Source organism: Carassius auratus, chromosome 9 (assembly GCF_003368295.1).
Source record: "Carassius auratus strain Wakin chromosome 9, ASM336829v1, whole genome shotgun sequence".
NCBI classification, from domain to species: domain Eukaryota; kingdom Metazoa; phylum Chordata; class Actinopteri; order Cypriniformes; family Cyprinidae; genus Carassius; species Carassius auratus.
This window is the reverse complement of record NC_039251.1, coordinates 30981904-31002506: the sequence shown is the minus strand read 5'-3', so window position 1 is coordinate 31002506 and position 20603 is coordinate 30981904. Positions and strand designations below refer to the sequence as shown.

General features: G+C 38.7%; 1 protein-coding gene across 1 annotated transcript; it reads left to right on the top strand.

Annotated features, from left to right (window-relative positions):
• The first annotated feature begins 3104 nt into the window (after positions 1-3104).
• Positions 3105-11228, top strand: LOC113109026 (tumor necrosis factor ligand superfamily member 11-like). Its single transcript, XM_026272502.1, has 4 exons — positions 3105-3572; positions 6248-6283; positions 8359-8494; positions 8612-11228. Exons 1-4 carry the CDS (start codon positions 3387-3389, stop codon positions 9031-9033), a joined length of 780 nt encoding a protein of 259 aa, XP_026128287.1. The 5' UTR covers positions 3105-3386; the 3' UTR covers positions 9034-11228.
• Positions 11229-20603: the final 9375 nt, after the last annotated feature.

The window sequence follows — 20603 nt, the reverse complement described above, 5'->3', positions numbered from 1 at the left end:
ACTCATAAAGTGAAACTGAATATATGTATTATGCCTGAATATTTTTGGCACATTTATTTCGCAAGTAATGTTTTCAAATCAGTGCTTGGTCAAAACCACATTCCCCCTTGTCTTCGCTTAGCCACATTTTTTTTTATTACCAACATAAAGACCAGTCCACTTTGCACTTTATCATGGCCAAGAACCGCCTACTTAGACAGGAAGTGGCTGTCTGACCGACATGTAAGGGGACCAATCTCCAAGCTAAACTGTTTGGAGTACTTTTTTAAGACTTGATGTTCCTTATTATAGTTGCACGGGGACTTGTAAACATGATTTTGATTTCCGCCAGCCAATTAGAACACAGCATGCCATTTGTATTGGAGCTCTTGCCAAATATGTGTTCAGTGTGCATGGAAGACCCATGCAGTCATGCCAATTTATCTGTCACCAAGTTGGTTGTTTCGCATGAAGTACGAAGACCGAAACAGACATAGAGCAGAGCTAAAGTGCCCTTTACAAGACCTCTCTTGTTATGATGTATAAAAGAGAGAGCAAGGAAGGAGACAAGAGGAAGAGGCGAGTGTTCTTTGTGTGCTCTGGGATGACTTACCAAACAGGATGTGGCGGAGAAGGCAAAGGACAACACTGCACTCTTTCATGTCCCATTTCTGAAGTCTGGAACGTGGTAACTTCTTAATTCTGTGCATATACAGCTCTGACACTGATCACAGATTAATATGAGCAATGACCGCAGCGCTGTTGCTGTGTTATTAAGCACTATCAGAGTTATGAATATGTAATCCCGCAGGCTAAAAGGACAACGAAAAGTTCCATGGAATACAAAATCCCATGAGCGAGGCTCTGCGGTGATGCTAATATTTCAGATTGAACTTCCTGCCTCTCCTTGCGTGCTGAAATATTGTGAAGTTTCTGCAAGGAAAGCGGTCGGCTTGAGACACTTTAGCGTAGCCACATGGAGTCTGTAGCCAGAAAAAAACATCCTCACGGTGACTCCACAGTCTGTGAAACATGGGAAGGATTCTGGCGTGGTGCTCTTGCTCATCCTGTGTGTACAGTACCACGCTTACAGGAGAGCTAATAATACGCTCCCGGGGCCTGCTCAGCACTGAGGAAAGTGCCTGCCAGTGGTTTCGGCTGCTTTGCTCTCAACACTGCCTGGTTTTGGCCGTCTGTCATATTCTGATGGAGTGCTGGGTTCGGCGTATTCAACTACCTTCTGGCTTGGGCAAGAACAGCTCACATGGCAAAACAAAAGGGTATAAATACCACCCAAACCTTCCTGCCGCAGCGCCTGCATTCTGTGGAAAATAGCTAAAGGCACGAGAAACCCACGGCAAAACGAGGGTTCTCACGGTATATTAATGACTCTCGAGTGAATGTGGCGTGCTGTGGGATAGCGGTCCCTGTGAGGGCAGCCAAGTTCATAAGGTTATGGAATGTGCTCAAGCTAGTCCGGCCTTGCCCTAGTTTCAGAAGGGGAATGCAGGTGACCCGATCGTCGTCCGCAGGAATGCTCGTTGCCAAAACACTGCGAGCAGCCACTAGTTACGCAGAAGTCACACAAACTCCAGCGTGGTGCTGTTTGCAACCAGAGTAATAATTGTGGTTTTGAAAAAAGCTGATATAATGGTGGAGCATTACAAGCTTTCAGCGCTGGAGGCTGGATAAATGGGGGATAGCCAAGCACATGAACTCTGTTGACGTTCATCAATTCTCTTTCGCAAACTGCCGTTTTCTCTGCAGCTGCCTAAAATAAATGTTTTTAAACAGGTTTTTCTGCTGGGATTTGTAATTGCTTGAACAACAAAAGGCACATTTGCTAACAAAGCTCTGTTCTTTTTAACATCTGTTCAGCTTGGCAATAACAAAAATTCAGCATGTTTATAAGTTCTGATAAACACTCGGCAACTCATTGATTCTCTTCAGGAATATCATGAATGCTGATCTGAAAAGTTGGCGTTATTTATAGATTTTTGAACTGCAAATGTTGAATTTTGTGAGTTGTTCAATGCGGTATAGATTGTGTAGGAGCAGAAACATCTGTTTGAGTAGTATTAATGAACTTTTTGCTGGTGTCTCAAAAGCTAGTGAGCTACCTTCTTAGACAGGATGTTTGGAAATGCACTTGTGATACCTTAGACAGGCAGCTAATTTGTTTTGTTATTTTTTTTTTCTCTACCTGGGTGGCTCAATAGGTACATCACCCAAAAATAGGCTCACTAGGCATGATTCCAAAAATGTAGCAGCTCATTAGACATGGTGCCTAAACCTGTTGTCTAGGTAAACAGCTCACTTGGCATGCTACCCAAAACACACTGTCTTGGTAGACATTTCAATATTATGTCAAAAACTGGTGTTTATGTATGCAGCTCACTACATATGATGTCCAAAAATTGTCTTGGAGGAGAAGCAGCTTACTATGCATGATTCCCAAAACTGTTGTCTAAATCGACACCCATATTGTCTAGGTGGACAGCTCACTAGACATTACACCAAAATTTCTGACAAGGTAGACAGCTCAATAGGTATTTCAGCAAAAATGTTGTCTATGTAGGCAACTTGATGGGCAGCTCACTTTGATGCCCAGAATGATTGACTAGGTAGGCAGATCACTAGGTATAACACCCATATATAGGTAGGTAACACATGATTACATGCTGTCTATGTAGGCATCTAGGTATTACACAGAAAATGATACGTAGGCAACTCAGTGATGTTGAAAACTGGTGTCTGCATAGGCAGCTCACTAGATTTGATGCCCAGAATCATTGTCTAGGTTGGCAGCTCACTGGGAACAACACAAATAAATGCTGTCTAGGTAGCACATGAGCACAGCCACAATCTTGTGTGGTCTCAGTATTACAACAGACAGGAGGTAATGTTACATCACTCCAGGAAGTAATAGTCTGTATCAACACAGTCCCATTACAGTGGGTTTAAAGTGCAAGTAGTTTATTATTATGCACTTGTCACGTTAATCACACTGGTTTTAGGAAGCTGTGTGTTTAATCTCATTGCGGTTTGTGTGGTACTTTGTTGCGAGAAAAAAAAGGTATTTAACCTAATAATAACAAATCCCTTGATTTATTTAAAACGTCTACTTTATGTAGAAAGTAAATGTCACGTGCATCTCCAGGTTAGTTAGTCCTCATCTCTTTAGATAGCAATAAGACTACAGCAACCTGCTCTTCTTGACTGAACTCTCACAAAAAGAAGTAAAGAAAAGAAAAAAGGAAACATGAAAAAGCGAGATCATCTGTGCCTATTATCTGATTGGCTGTCTCCGAAGCCAACAGCATTGCCCACCCACATGTTTATATGAATCGTTGATCATTTGTGGAGTCCTCCCACTGAGAGAGGATCTGTGCCGCGATCGAGCGCTCATGGCAGCTAATGATTATCGCGCTTACCTGCGGAATCATATCGATATGGAAGAGGCTCCGGGGCGCGCTGCGCACACGGGATCCACGCACAGAGCGCTCATATTCGGCACGCTCGCTGTCATGGGACTGCTGCAGGTCGCGTCGAGTGTGGCGATTTTGTTGCACTTAACCGGTTATCTGCGAGAGGTAAGGAACTCTCAAGAAAGCAAAGACAGGCGGAAAGCAAAGCCCCCCTTATTTCATAAACTCTTTCATTGCAACACTCTTACAGGCTTTTTCACAATTTAGGTGCATGCATTTTAAAGTTTTAAATAGTATCAGCACTTTTGAGGCCTGGTTTCGTTTAACCTGCTGTGAACTCTGAATGTCAAGCGCTGCAGAACGGTTCTGAGAGTGAGAGACGCGCCGCGTTTGAACATCAAGGAGAGCGCGCGCGGAGAAGCGCCTTGTGCCCACTCAGTGCTTTTTGTGCCAAGTGGGGTTTTAACGAAACTTCCAAAAACAATTGATTCTATGCTTTACAAGCTGCACGATTTTTGGAGGTAAAAAGTAATTGAAAAAAAAAATAGAATTTGATCTGTCCATTTAAGTCGCTCCTTCAACAGATTTTAACTTCATATTCTGTCATCATTTAAACGTCGCTTCAGATAGTTGTCAAAATGTTAAATCTATTGATGTCCATACATTTTCAGTGATTCAGATAGTTTTTTCTTTTCTTTTGAAATTATTGCTAGTACTAATAGACTGTCACCTTACAAATGTATCAATGTGAGATTATAGGGGTTGTGTTTTATCAGTGTAGATCTCACATTATTTCTTGATCTCTCCGAATTCATAAGCACTTGCTCACACACGTCCTTTAGTTTGCTGGTTATTAAATGTTTAAATTGTTTTGTTTTGTACACTAGTTTTGTTCTAGGAATAACTGTATAATCCAATTGCAGACGCAGGAAATGTTGGTTTGTGGCATTGCTGATCTTTATTATGAATGTGTTGTTGGTCTAGTGCTGGTTTCCTTTTTCCTTGTTTTCCAGAAATCTGAGGAAAACGGACATTAACTTTGCAGTTGAGGCTCTCCTACAAGTCATACAGAGACATACAGTGTCAGTCAAAGGGCTGGACATGTTTTTTCATTCCTGTCTGAGTATATTAGAACAAAATTAAAGTCACCAGCGCTATAAAATAACACAAATGTGAATTATCCCTTATGAAACCAAAATCTATTGCAATATATTGGAAAATATCATGTAATATATTAGGCATATATTCTTATATATATTTATATTTTTCCAATATATTGCAATATATTAAAAGCGGCAATCATTTGTATATTTTGCAATATATTATATAATATATGTATCATCAATATATTATTAAATGTATTCAAATATATAAAATATTAGAAAATAAAAAGGGAAAATAACATATTACAATATATCACAATATATTTTAAGAAATATATTGGTAAATATATTTTCCTTTCGTAAGGGATGGCATGTTATGTGCCCAAAACACGATGAACAAATCCAAAGTTCTTTTTTGGTCTAGATTCCAGCTGTTTACTAGAAACTTCTTCACGACCTGCATCCTGAGATGCTTTGCACATAATTTCCTGAATTCAGAAATTCAGTTTGTAGTAGTGTAGTTGCTAGAAAGTAAAAAGACTCTTTTTTTTCCCCCTCTGTGAAGGTTGTTTGCTGGTCATGTCAAGTTTGCCCTTTCACCCTGATTCTCCAAAACATTTGGTGGTCTGATACTTATATGTTTGGTAGATATGTTGTCATGCCCAGACCTCTCTCCTGTAGTTTAAATACTGTGGAGAATATTATGACATCTTGTTTTGTGAGGCTTTGGCCCAAACACAGCGGTGTATGTCGGAGGCTTCTTGTGTGCTGGTGGAGGGCCAAAGAAACAGATGCAAGAACGGGAAAAAGATGAATGTCAGTTGTGTTTGGCTCATGGTTCATACTATCCTCAGAAATAGATGCAGGGACAATCTGAACTGAACCAAACCATATATGACAATAAAATGCTTTTGCAAAAAGCTTCTTCTCATTCCTTTAATAGCGCATGTAGGCCTATATCAAATGCTGTTCGGTGTTTTAGAGGAAATGAGAACAATATCAAACACTGTGAATCTCGCTCATTCTGTCTGTCAGCATTCCATCTGGAGTTATTTACAGTTACAGACAGTTTCAGATTTTTGTGCTGTGTATTAAGAATACCTTGTAACTGAGCCCTTGCACTATTCATAGTTTCAGATAGGTGTTGACAGCTTGACGGCCTAGTTTTACCACTTTAAATAGTGATCACAATTCAAGATGAGTGAGAACAGTTCATTTCATTTCCAAAAATGTGGCTGATGTAGTGATAACAGAAAAACTGGTTTGTGCGTGAACATACCTGACAAAGAACACAATGTTGCTCTTTATTCATTCAACCCAAATGGAAATAGGTTTTTGCATTTTCTGCACTTATGTTGAAGAATCTTTTGAATGGCAAGCATTCCAGTCTGAAGACTTTTTGTAGTGTTCTGCAGGTGCAGATTCTGGTCTGCTGTTTATAGTATATAATATGAACATAATAAGCATCTCATTTAAACCCTATGTGATGATATTGTTCTCTTTAAAGAAGTGCATTGGTCAAGACACACAGTAGCTGAACATATTAGTTCTCATCAAATTGGATTTACAGTAAATGCACATCTTACATCACGTTTGTTCTCCGTGCATGTCAAGCCCAGTTTAATTTCTTAATAAATGTAAGCCTGCTTTCCCGTTAGTTCATTAAAAGCCTGCAGTGTGCAGTGGTACCTGCTGGATGCAGTTGTGTGACTGAACTGTGTTTGTTGTGTTTTACAGGTCGACCTTGCCTCAGCCCAGCAGAGTCCTAATGAGGTGAGCTTATAAACTTCAAAAGATGAGTCTGTGTTCCTCATCCCTGTGCATGTTGGCTCAGACTCAGAAACAGCATCAGTTTGCAGTTTCTTGCGGTTTGCAGTTCTTTCCCTCATTTTACACCACACAATTTGCATTTAGGAATCTTTTGAAAGAAACGAAATGCAATTTAAGAACACCACTTAAACACACACTTGATGCTTTATGCAGGTTTGGGTGTGATGGACTCATCATCCTTCTTAGCACTGTAGACACTTCATGTGCCCATATCAAGGCATTTCCTCTTATAAGCACAAACAAAGAAATTCCAAACATGTATCTCTCCAGTAAGTAGTGTTTACTGGACAGACAGAATGTGCTTCCATTGGTATTTTCACATATTTTGTATAAAAAATAAGGATAAACATGCCAGAATACCATGGTAAAACATTTACTGTAAAACATTTCCTTAACCGTGATGGTTTAGTCCCTTGTGAAAAGGTCAAGTCAAAGTCCCTGGAACTCTTCTTTGTCAGTAACTTCGTTTGGATATTTAACCATGTCTCAGGTCTACTGGCTCTATAATTACAAATGACTTGCTTAAACATCTATATATGGTCCATATGGATGCAGTGCCCATTGTGCTTTCCTCATGTAGTAGAGTGTAATTGTAGGGTTTGGAAAAGACATTTGGCTGCGGTTTAGAAATCTATTTGTCTTGATTAATATCAGAATCTGCGAAGAGAAATCAGAGGAGAGATAAAGTGTGCTGACTTTAGTTCATACATGCATTTAAAGGATTATTTCCTGTATTCACAGAGTGCATTTTTTTTATAGGTATAATACTATATAACATTTCTATTCATGGTCTTCTAGGCTTCATGAAGTGTTTTTTTTTTTCTCTGACAGCTTGCTTTGCCAGGCCATGAGAACCGTACTGTTTTTATCATTATCCTGGGACAACTTATTTCCGAGGAAACGTAAACCTGAAAAAAGTGATTAAATACATGCTATGTCATGGCTTTTTAATGTTGCTTAAATGCAATCTAGTTTGAGAGCTTGTATGTGCTGGCCTACTTTGTTTGCGGTCTACCAAAATTCTTAAGAAGGTCAGAGCACCGAACAACATCCAGAACTCTGCTCTTAAAAGCCGTAATTATTATGTTTGTTTGCTATTCGAATTGGTATTTAATTCATATTTCATAAATATAGCGTTTACTTGGGACTTAATCTACTACCACTTATATAAATCTCTTTGTGGTATAATATATATAAAATGATGACATATTCTACCTCAAATCAGACTAGATTTCACACAGTTGAAGGGAGTGTATTGAAGTATTGAGTGTGTTCCAGATTTGCTGGACTTCCTGGCTTGTTGTCTCCATTTAACGAGACCTTGCACATTATCAGAAATGTCATTCTTTCGGACTTTTTCTAAAGACCCTTGAGGCATTGAGAACATTTCAGTCATACCTAAGCAGGTGAGACTGCATGAAGGAAACAGCATTACACATTTTTAGCCTGGTAGTGTTATTACAGTTGAGACAGTTGAGACTTGGCCTACTGAGCCTGATCTGCATCTGGAAACCAAATTTTCGATCACTTGGATTTCGAGTGGTTTTCAACCATTCATGAAAATTTATCAATGAACGATATTTAGCTCAACCAGCCTGATGTGACATACTGACTTTGAGAAACAGAACTATGTCTCCAGTCAGTGGAAGTTCTTGGACCCTGGTTGTGACTTTTGAACATTTCAGCTTTAAGGACTTGAGTTTTATATGTTTAAAAAAAAAATTCTAAATGGTCATAATGCAATGTTGTCGTGTAACCAATATCCTGAAGCATGTTGCTTGTGTGAAATAAGAAAAAAAAAAAGAGCACTCAAAGTGTAACTTGACACTATTTTCTAACTAGCTTGTCAGGTTTCTGTTTATGCTGCATCATGTTGAAATGTCATTGGTCCAAAATCCCACTTAGTAACATGAAATATCTACAATGAACATTCTTGCTTTCTTATTGGAGATGATCATGATCATAAAAATCTGCACTGTGAAGATCATTCAGTCATGTGTTTGGTTGTTCTTTCTCAGGAAATGCACAGTGAAACCTTAATAGCTGATACACTCAAAAGTATTAAGGAGAGGAAGGACAAATGTCGACTAAAAAAGGACACACGCATGCCGGCAGCTCACCTTCCCATCAAGACGCCCACTAATTTTTCAGCCAGTACGTATATGCTGTTTATTTCAAAATCACGTGGCATGAATGTCAGAAATGTCTTTATTAAAAAATATATATATATCAAACAGGTTTATTCTGATTGTGTCACTTTTGCCTTTGCAGAAAATCGAAATTCTATAACCACGATCACCTGGGATGATAATCAAGGGATGAATTTTAAGATGAGATACCATGACGGAAGAATTCAAGTGGAAGAAGCTGGCTATTACTATGTATATGCCAAGACCTGCTTTCGATACGCTGAAGATCACGACTCGAGCAAAGAGGACGTCAGCAATGTACAGTTGTTTCAATACATTTTTCAAGAGAAATTTACGCAGTCTGCAGGTCCAGCTATTCTCCTTACAAAAAGTGGCGGCACTGTGCAGTGGAACATCGCGAAGTACAACATGTACTGCGTGGAGCAGGGCAGAGGTATCCAACTGAATAATGGCGATGGTATTTATGTCAATGTATCCAATGCATGGCTACTGGATCCAACAGCTGACGGGACGTATTTTGGAACTTTTAAGATAAGCAATTGATTTGCATCATTTTTGCTACTGAACATGTTAATGCACATTTTGCAACCTTACAAACTTTTTTTAAAGTGACCATGAACCACTGAGCACTTGTTTTTGATCACTGACTTTTGAATTTTTGTTCAATATAGATGACTTTTAAGAGCACATTATAACTTTGAACACTTCTCAATTGTGCCATTGAAGCTCTTAAGGACCAGCACTAGAAAACCAAGAATGGACTCAGGCCTCTGTCTGTGTTTTTATAGTTAAGTACCAATACTGGCAATGAGGGGCGCCATAAAGGGGTGAAGGTTAGGACGATTCCAAGGGCCCTGACCAGAGAGGGGGCCCGACGCAATCCCTGGGACGCGATCGCAATTTCAACAGGAGCCAAGACAAAAACTTTCCAAGGGGCAGAAAAGTGCCAGAAAAGTGCCCCTACTGGTAATGGGTATCAGTCCAATACTGGTACCCATACTCTTAAAATGCTCCAAAAGTCATAAACCGTGCAACAAATCACAGTGGTGGAGACATGCTGGACAGTCCTAGTAAAGTATGCCAAATCTCAGTAGTCTGCTGTGACCTTCACAACAGAGGGAAAACATACAAACTAAGTGCTCAAATTTAGTTCGAATCATACTCAGTATGAACTTCTGGTTCATTGAAGTGTTTTATAAAAGCAATAACCCATTTGCAGCCTTAGCCATAGTGATGTAATGTTAGCTGTAAGAACCAAAAAGTAACTGCCTTAAGATAGTAATAAACGATGACATGCCAGTGCATCACTAGTTTATGAATTTCATAATTACATTTATTGATTGGATTAAGATATAAAACAGTCTGATTACCATGAAATGTTTCATTCTAACAAGCATGGCTACGTTGAACTTTGTAAAAATGATCATGCAGAATCTCTAAGAGACAACTGAATTGTGCCAAACTGGTGAATAGACACTTCCTACAATTTCACCCACTTTACTAATGAATTTCACTGTTGGACATTTAGAGCTGCCCTTTGGTTTTTTTAATGGTGTTAAAAATTGATTTCTTGAACAAAACGTATACAAACATTCAGCAAAAATCAAGGCAGCTGGACTGTCTTTGACTCGGTGTGAGAAGCGATGTGCAGAACCAAACTGAGTTTGGTTCGCTCTAATTTAATTTTTTTTTCTTCTTTTTTTATGCATTAAGTGTATTTATTTATTTTTTGTGATGATAGAATGTTTGTCAAATGTTCTGTCTGTTGTACAGTTTTGTAGTCTATATAATTGTATAATTGCCTTTATTCGATACTTCAAGAGGTTTTGGATAAAGGGCATTGACTTTAGGTCAGTTATACATGCGCTTTTGTCCCAGGCACAGGACTCCTGTTTAAAGCAGAGATGGATTAGTTTCTCACTAAGAAACTTTGTATTTAAGTAAAATTCATTTGACAAATTCTGTGTGCAAATGTTTGTGGACAGCAGAATATATTGTTACCAACCCAAAGCAAGCCTAAAATGGTTTGCAGCCTTAAAGTCTACATTTTTTTTGTTCATATGTTAGCAAAAGTTTTGTTTAATTATGTTTATTTATACTATTCTACCTAATAAAGATAATTTTCTAAATAAAACATCATTTTGTTAATGAAAAATACTTTTGATAATGTGATGTGCTTAACGCTTTTCATATTTATCATGCTTTCCACCTCCCAGGCATTCATAGTTTACATATGCGTTATGGTTATTTTAATATTGCTTCGACAAAGAAAAAGTCCAGGCGGTTCCCAGCATTAACTGGCTCCTCTCTGGATGTGACAGCTAAAGTAAATGTTTGGTCTTTCCTTTCTTTGTGGTATTGTCAAGAAAACGGGTGAATTACGCTAGCTGTGAGGTGGGAACACGGTCATCCTTAAAATAATATCCACCCTTTAGAGACGGTTGTTTTATCCTCTAATTCATTGCAGATATTTGGACCAAAATTTAGCTTGGACCTCTTCTATGCTGAGAGAATAGAAGTAGGAGAACAAAAACAAAACAGCATCCCATTGTGTATTTCTCAAGTTTAACTCAAGTTAACAGATTGGTTTGAGAGGAACTCGCAGGGCTAGTGCTCATCACTCAACAAAGCCAGCTGAATTGAAAGCACTGTGGTCTGTGAATCCAAGGGTGATGTGGCCACATATGAAGCTTGACCTCAATATTGCAATTTTTAAGGGGAGGGAAAAAAATGCAACCAATATAATGATACATTTGTCTTTGAAACATCATAATGAATTATTCAACGGCAAAAAGGTTAAACAGAAGTGTTTTCATCATTTAATCAGGATTTAAAAAATCAGCTTGTGTAGGCAGTTAAAAAATTAAAATGACTGATTAAATTTAAATTAGCATTTAATCTTTGTTTAGGTTCAGTTCAATTCATTTAAAAAAAAACATTTAAACTGTTTTCTACAAAACTAATAATAATAATAATGACATCTTTCTAAAATGTCAAGTGGTGTAACTAGAAAATAAAAAAAACTACACTTTGAACACACAAATGTAACAAATGAATATAAATTATAATACAAATTATTAATAAAAGTCTTTGTATTAATGTTGACTTTGCACATTTTTTAAATATAGTATAGTATTCAATAATACTAATTATTATTATTAAAAAAAATGTCAAGTGGTGTAACCATAAAATACAAATAATCTTAACACACACAAATGTACACAGCTATTACTTGTTACTTGTAATCTTGTTATTTTTAAGTCATGATATTTTCCCTTTTATTTATGGCAACAGAAAAACAAATATGTCAAAATGCTTGTACCCACATTTTTTCAAGAATTTGCTTTTTAAAGTTAAACTCTTGGCTTCTACTTTTACTACAGCTGCTGTTTCATTTTGAATGCTAGCAAAGCAAACTTTGTGCTGCCTCTCAAAGTTTCATTTTTTGAAGCAATTACATTTCTCAATACTTGGCGCACATGGGGTCCCATAAAAATGTCAGGACGTTTGCCAACTGTACTGTGTGCACAAACTGGCTTTATGCCCCTTATATGTAGGCCGAGTTTTTTTTTTTTTGACTTTATTGTTTTCATGTGTAAAAATAAAGGTTTTGGGTTTCTGGTTTCCAAAGCCAAAAGCACAGCGCTACAGCTGAACTGATTGTTTCAATTTTTCATTTGGAGACAGTTGAATAGTCCTCACATGATCTACCCATGCAGCCATATGTGTGAATGACGGTCCATTTACAGCTCAGTCTGTATGGCACATACTTCACCATAATGCATTTCTGTGGTCATCAGATGTTAGCAACCCAGTGTGAAATGCTAATGGGCTTGATGTGGAATGAAATCTTTTGTGACTGAATTGTGCTTTTGTAAGCATATATCACAGGCATCGATACATTATTAGATTAGCTAACTCAGAGAGCCTCTTTTAATGGGTTTCTGTGGTGAGAAGGAAATGGCTTCAAGGTTAGATTTATGGAGCAGCTGGGAACTTTGTTATGCACATTAAAGTTGCTTAGCAATTTGCACGCTCACGCATTCTTCCTTTGCTGACTAAGCTTTGCCAGTTGTTTTTACTGGGCAGCACAGCTCTCTGACAACACTGACTGAATGTCTTTAACATCCTACCAATACACTATATGATATCTGATAGCGGGTTATTGATATCATATTACCAAAACAAAAATACTAAACTTACAACCTACCATACAAATAAGCAATATATAAGCGAATTAAGGATACTGGTGAAAAATGCGGTGATACAAACAAAGGCCCCCTGTTGTTGTCCGCTTGTGTTTCCACAGGATTCAGGACCTTGGACAGCACAATTCCAATCAATGTCCACATTTATCAGACAAGACTGACAGTGGACACTAATGATCACATGACCATAACCACCATGCTTTCAGGGTGAACCGCCAAGTATAGCACCTTTGACCAAAGCAGAACATACTGTACAACTAGAACATACAACGAAATGGAAACAGCAGCAGCGCTTTTCTTCTGTAACAGATTCGTAAAAAAAATGCGTGCCTTGGTTGTTGATTGTATTTTGAGATGTGCAATTAAAAGTGAGCTTGCAGGAGCAGGGTTTAAGTCAACAAAGGCAAAGACGTCATCTCGATATTAAACAAAAAAAGACTGACTTCTGTTATCAGATGAAAAAACATAATTTGAGTACCAAACAGGAAGGGTTGCGGTTGAGAAAAGGGAATACCCTGCTGACTCATAGTTAGTGATCTTAACCCTTGGTGATGAGATTACGTATCTTTAAAACATATTCTGGATTTATAATTAACTGAATTCTGTTTCTGTGTCATAGATGTTATCAGTTTACGTAATTTTTTTTTTTTTTACATTTATTTTCTTTCAGTCTAATCAGCCATATCTGGAAATCTGGAAAGTGCTTGTTTTAAGAAGTACTTTGTGTGATAGTTTTGGGAGGCTGAAGTCAGCATTTTTGATTTAGTGTGAAAACTTGTTGAAACACAGAAAGAGCAATCCATAGCAGTCACATTCATCCTAATGATAACTGTTTGGCTACAACATTTCTGGATGTAGCCTACTGTATGTGATCTTAGATTTTTATTATTTTTTATTTAAATGTTGTATTATATATTATATTGTATAATATAAATCTTAGTTATAGTTGAAGTTAATGTGGCTAATTAAACAACAACAACAAAAAACATTTAAAAAAAATTATTGTTTCAATAGTTCAGCTACTGGCCATAACAAAATAAGTGTTAACTTTTTTTATTGTAAAAATAAAAATGCTTCTTGCTAACCTTTTTTGATAATATTTTCTGTGTAAATTTATATCCAATTTTACAACTTGCTAGCTGTGACTTCCTAAACCATAAACCCAAAAATGGATGTAAAAATTTGAGTTTAAAATCTCAACAGTTCAAATAATACACATAGTTAACAGAAACATTAATGCAGGTATTGATAAAATCAGTAGCTCCAAATTTTTGCTTTAAATTCCTCCCGGAATTAAAATAACTGTATAAAAAAAAAAAAAGTATGGGCACTACAAAGAAATGGTTTATGTTTAACCTGATAACTGTCACTCACGTTTTTGAAGATAGACTTGAAAGTGCATGATACAAACCTAAATTTTTATATTTCATGACTGAAAACATTTTGTAACATGATTTTGATGTACCATTTACATGGTAATGCAATATCTGATTTTAAAATGGGTTTTAAAGGATGAATTTTGAGATTTTATGTTTTCAAGTGATATATAACTTCTGAGGATTTCTAAAATGTGATAGAGAAAAAGGCAACAAGGAAGTCTTTTTTTTTAAAACAAAGGTCAAAACTCCTTTTGTAATGTAGATTTCTGAGGGTGCACTCTTGTCATAAATTGATCTATTAATTTTCCTACATAATTTTTAACAAAAAATATTGGTATAATATATATTTGGGAGTCTTAGACCTTTCCAACGATATATAGTTTGTCAAGATTAGATTAAATTTGATTGTAATATAGTATAGTCAACGTAGGCGTATACGGGACGGGGTAACATTTAACAGGTTAAATGTTGCTGGCAAAGAAAACTGATTAAAACATTTTTGTTTGTTTGTTTTTAGAATTTATTCTATTTTATTTTATTTTATTTTTACTAACTGTTTTGTCAACTATACGTAAGTACCTCAGTGTAACTTTGAAGAAATTATTTAAAATTATATTTGTTGTATCAGTAATGTCACAAATGCTTTATGTCAACTGATCTTAACTTGTATTGAATTAAAAATGTTCTCTTCAGAGCTTTAAATAAATAAAGTAATAAATAAAGTACGCGTAGATACATATTTAACTAGGCACTCACATGAAATATTTGTGATTTATATGTATATGTTGCTTGAAAAAATTGTTACTTTTGTATGGCCAAAAGTACAAATTATATAAAAGAAGCTAACTAAAAATCTTGAATTGAATAACCATTTAAATCCTCGTACAATTAAAATGATTTAATGCGCTCTGAATGTCAAAATCATATGCCAAAACACAACTGTGAGCATATTCCCACCCATGTACATCGATATGTGAATGTATTAAGAAGATACAGAGATGACAGTTCACACATTGTTTATGCCTTTATTTGTGCTCGAGTGATGGATACATTTGCGTAGTTTATTTTTTCCAATTCATTTAATCCTGTCTCTTTTTAAACAAAAATGACTCAGGCAGGGTTGAGCCAGGATATGTGAAATATAGACTAAAATTGGTAAAGCCTCCAGACTTCCCAAACCACCGGCAACACACCCAGACTGAAGACGAGGTGGAATGTCATTCATATGGTCCTGATTTCTCTCCCCACTACCATCAGAAGAGGACAGGAGGGAATGATGGGACGCTTAGCTGCAGAAATATGCCAGTGGCAGAAACCCATTTGGTTACTTGCTTACGTAGGAGCTCACCACAAACTTGGGCTATGCACTGGTTAAAGATTTTCTGAATCTTCCCCTTCCCCTGACCATATGCAAAATGAGTAGAGATACACACTGAAGATGCAGGAAGGCACCTACGCTCACCGCACACACACATTCACACACACGTTAGGCAGCATGAGGTACTCAAACATTCACACGGACACTCACACATGTGGTCATGCAACAACTCAAATGATTTGTCAGGCATTCAGTAGTTTGGTGCTAATTTCAAATGTTTTACATATTAAGAAATAATTCGTGTTTTTGTGAAAAGGTGTATTAATTATACATTTTAATCAATAAATTGCATTTAAATTATACTCTGCCAGTCAAAAAAGTTTTTGAACAGTAAGATTTTTTATGCTTTTGAAGAATTCTCTTCTGCTCACCAAGCCTGCATTTATTTGATCAAAAATACAGCAATAAATATATTTAAAAATGTGATTTATTCCTGTGATCAAAGCTAATTTAAGCATCATTGCTACAGTCTTCAAAAATAAGTATTTATCTGAAATTAAAAGCTTTCGTTACATTATACACTATACCACTAAGAAGTTTGGAGTCTGTATTATTTATTATTTTTTAGGAAAAGAAATAATAGAAATTAATACTTTTATTTAGCAAGGATGCTTTAAATTGATCAAAAGTGATGATGACATAATTTTACAAATTATTTATTTTTCAGATAAATGCTGTTCTTCTTAACTTTCTATTTATCAAAGAAACCTGAAAAAAATGTACTCAGCCGTTTTCAACATAATAATAAAAAAAAAAATCTTTTTTTTTCTTTTTTTTTTTTTGATAAGCAAATCGGTATATTAGTTTGATTTCTGAAGGATCCTATGACACTGAAGACTGGAGTAATGATGCTGGAAAATCAATTTGAACAATTCAGGAATAAATTCCTTTTTAAAATGTATTAAAAAAATCGTTATTGTACAATTCTTAAAATATTTCAAAATTTTACTGTTTTTGCTGTACTTTGGATCAAATAAATGCAGGCTGGGTGAGCAGAACATTAAAAACCTTAAGCTACAGTTTAAAAACTTTTCACTGCTAGTGTATAGCCTTTATTTAATTACTTATGTATTTCAAGCATTGATTTATATATAATGATATAATAATATATAATGCTGTCTGTTGTAGAGCGAGTGATTCAACACGTTAAAATACATGACCCGCATTGTTTATCTAAACGCCACAGAGATTCCTCACGCTCATTGGTTTCCGCCTGTAGATACGCTGTAGCGTCGTGTCGTTTGGTAATGAAAATTAGACCACTCAAACCACTTATATTTACAAAGTGAGAATTGTTACATGAATAGACGAAGAAGCAACCTTCAGTTACAGTTAGTAAGGAACAGCGATGCTAGCAAAAGAACTACTGAAAGCCACTTTAAGATACAATAAAATGTAATTTAAAAATTAATTCATTGTTTTAATGTGGAAAAAAATCATCCCTAGGTTACGTATGTAACCCTAGTTCCTCGAGGGAACGAGACGCTGGGTCGAGCGCTTTTGGGGAACGCCTTTGGCAAGAACAACTCTGAATATCGTGTGCAATCAGTTCAATGGAAGAGCGTGACGTCACGGACGGGGTGACGTAGTCACCAGGAAGCTATAAAGGCCTGTGCCATGCAGCTGGCTTCAGCTTCGAGTAGGGAAGCAAGCGCCGGCAGGGGTGCCGGGAGTATGGCTCTGCGACGCAGCGTCTCGTTCCTTCGAGGAACTAGGGTTGCATACGTAACCGAGGGATGTTCCTCTTCGGGAACTCAAGCTGCGTCGAACGCTTTTGGGGAAAGATGTGCCAACGCTGCCAGACTACCAAACCCCTGCCTAGTGTGTATCCGGAGAGCACAGCTATGGCGAGAGGACAGAAGAGCCAGGAGCGGCTCGCATATCGAGATTGTAAAATCTGGCGAATGTAGAGGGCGTGGACCACCCCGCAGCGTTGCAGATGTCCAAGAGGGACACACCTGCTAGAAAGGCCTTAGAGGCAACAATACTCCGCATAGAGTGAGCCTTGGCTCCCAAAGGAAGGGGAAGACCAGAGGACTCATAGGAGACGTTGATAACCTCGACTATCCAACGACAAAGGGTCTGCTTAGAGGCAGGGGAACCCTTTTTAGGAGGACCGTAGCAAACAAGCAATTGGTCAGATTTTCTCCACAGGGCAGCTCTGTGGATGTATGCGTCCAGTGCTCGCACCTTTAAGGTGGAGTGGGTTAACCCCGCAGACAGCCTAGCTTGTAAAAACTCCAGAACTGTACCAACTGGGCAGTTAACAGGATCAAGGTGGCAATCTCTGCACCATGAAGTGAAGAGTTTCCCCTGGTGATTGATATAAGAGACTACCGCTGTGCTGTCGGTGCGCACTAACACATGACAGCCTCTCAGGTCTGGGAGGAAATATTTCAATGCTCGATATACTGCTAGCATTTCTAGACAATTGATGTACCATGTCAGATGGCGACCGCTCCACAGACCGCGGGCAGGGTGGCCACTCATGACCGCACCCCAGCCGGTGAGGGACACGTCTGTCTCTAGCGTTACACGGCGACCAAGAACTCCCAACACCGGGTCCTGATTCAAGAACCAAGGTTTCTTCCATATGTCTAAGGCACGAAGGCATCGCCGCGTGACCTGAATAGTTCGTAAAGGATTTCCCCTCGGGGAAAACCCCTTGGTCTTGAGCCACCACTGTAGGGGCTTCATGTGGAGGAGGCCAAAAGGTATCACGTTGGACGCAGCTGCCATGAGCCCTAACAGTCTCTGAAACTGCTTGACAGTGAGTGACTGGCCTTCTCTGACTCTCTTGACTGAAGTGAGGATCGACTCGATCTGAGCAGGAGACATACGTGCCTGCGTCGTGGTCGAATCCCATACTACGCCTAGATAGGCGTTTCTCTGAACTGGAGAAAGTACACTCTTCTTGGCATTCAGTCTCAAACCCAGCTCCCCCATATGGGTGAGAACAACACCTCTATGTCGAACCGCCATCTGCTCTGATTGAGCTAGAATCAACCAATCATCGATATAATTTAGAATGCGGATGCCCTGAATATGGAGGGGTACCAGAGCCGCATCTACACATTTTGTGAACGTGCGGGGTGAGAGTGCAAGGCCGAAGGGAAGTACTCGATATTGATAAGCTTTGCCCCCGAAAGCGAACCTCAGAAACTTCCTGTGTTGTGGAAGGATGGATATGTGGAAGTACACATCTTTGACAAACCAGTCCTCGGATCTGATTTGGGCTACAACCTGTTTGACAGTGAGCATTTTGAACTTCAGTGACATTACTGAGAGGTTTAATTGACGTAAGTCTAAGATCGGACGCAACCCCCCATCCTTCTTTGGAACTATGAAATACCGGCTGTAAAACCTGGATTCCCTGTCTAGAGGAGGGACCACCTCGATGGCCTCCTTCCTTAATAGGGTATTCACTTCTTGTTCCATAACCAGAGCCTGTTTGGGGCCGATGACTGTCGGTGTAACCCCATTGAATCTCGGCGGTGGACGGCCGAACTGAATACAATAGCCTCTTTCTACTGTGTGCAGGACCCATTGAGATACATTTGTATAATGAGAGTATAATGAGGTGGACACCGCTCTACCCCAGTAGGGGCTACCCTCGAGGTCACTGGGATTATGGTGTCAGGACCTCTTCGTCAAGGACTTCCTAGCTTTGATAACAGTGCGAAGATCAGATTTTAATCTAGGAGCCCCCGACTCAGAGTGTTTTTGAGCCTCGCGGTATGAGGGGCTAGCTAGTGGTGTGAGTATCTCCCGTCCAGATAACCCACAAGAGCGACTAGGGAGGAAACGCCGACGCCTGCTTGCGTGCCTCCTGGAACCTGTCGACGACAATATTGACTGTGTCGCCGAACAGGCCCGAGGCTTGGAGCGGGGCATCCAGGAGGCAGAACCTGTCACGATCTTTTATTTGGGACAGGTTCAGCCATAAATGCCTCTCCGCGGCCACCAAGGCTGCCACAGACCGCACAATCGCGCGAGCGGTCTCTTTGGTGGCGTGGAGGGAGAGATCAGAGGTCCTTCTAAGTTCTGCAATATCGTCAGACTTGATCCCCTCTCCCTCGTCTACATCTCTCAGCAGGTCGGCCTGATATGCTTGGAGGATGGCCATAGTGTGAAGTCACGCCCCCGCCTGACCTGCTGCCACATAGCCCTTGCCCATTAATGCTGATGTCGTTCTTAACGGTTTTGTGGGCAAGGCCGGAGCCTTCAGAGACGACGCCGAACTGGGTGACAGATAGCTCGCAAGCGTCTGTTCGACCCGGGGCATCGCTCTGTACCCTCACTCATCGAGCCCCATAACATTTCCATAATATTGAGAATGAGACGGGTTGAATAAGGGTGTTTCCATGACCACGCTATTTCTTCGTGGAGGTCGGGAAAAAAGGGAAGACTCCGAGCTGGAGGTGGCTGTCTGGCCTCAGATACCGCTCATCAAGTTTACTTCTCTGCGGTTCATGTTTTTTCTCTGGGGTCCATTCTATCTTTAACTTCTCGACAGCGCGAGGTACCACCTCCAGCAGCTCCTCATACTGGGGCGAAAAGGGTGGCGAATCCCTACCAACTGTCTCCACATCCACCTCATCGGAGAGGTGACTCCCTCGAGAGCCGACTCAGTGTGCTTCCACGTCACGCTCTTCCATTGAACTGATTGCACACGATATTCAGAGTTGTTCTTGCCAAAGGTGTTCCCCAAAAGCGCTCGACGCAGCTCGAGTTCCCGAAGAGGAACTAACCTATTATGTGTAAAAAAAAAAAACTGTATATGAAATTTACTCTAATTTAAGGATGTATCTTGCAAGTTAACATGGTGGTTAGCATTAGTTAATATGAGCTAACATGGGACAAAAAAATTAACATTAACCAACTTTGCAGTCAATATATATATATATATATATATATATATATATATATATATATATATATATATATATATATATATATATATATATATATATATATATATATATATATATATGTTAATTGATTGCTAGCTAAGATTAATAAATGCTGTTAAAAGTAGTCTTATTGCCCTATTTTTATTTTATACTATAGTTTACAAGTGCATACATGGTGGTGGTCAAAAGTATTAGAACACTAGTATTTTCACCAGCTAAAAGATGGTTTTATGTC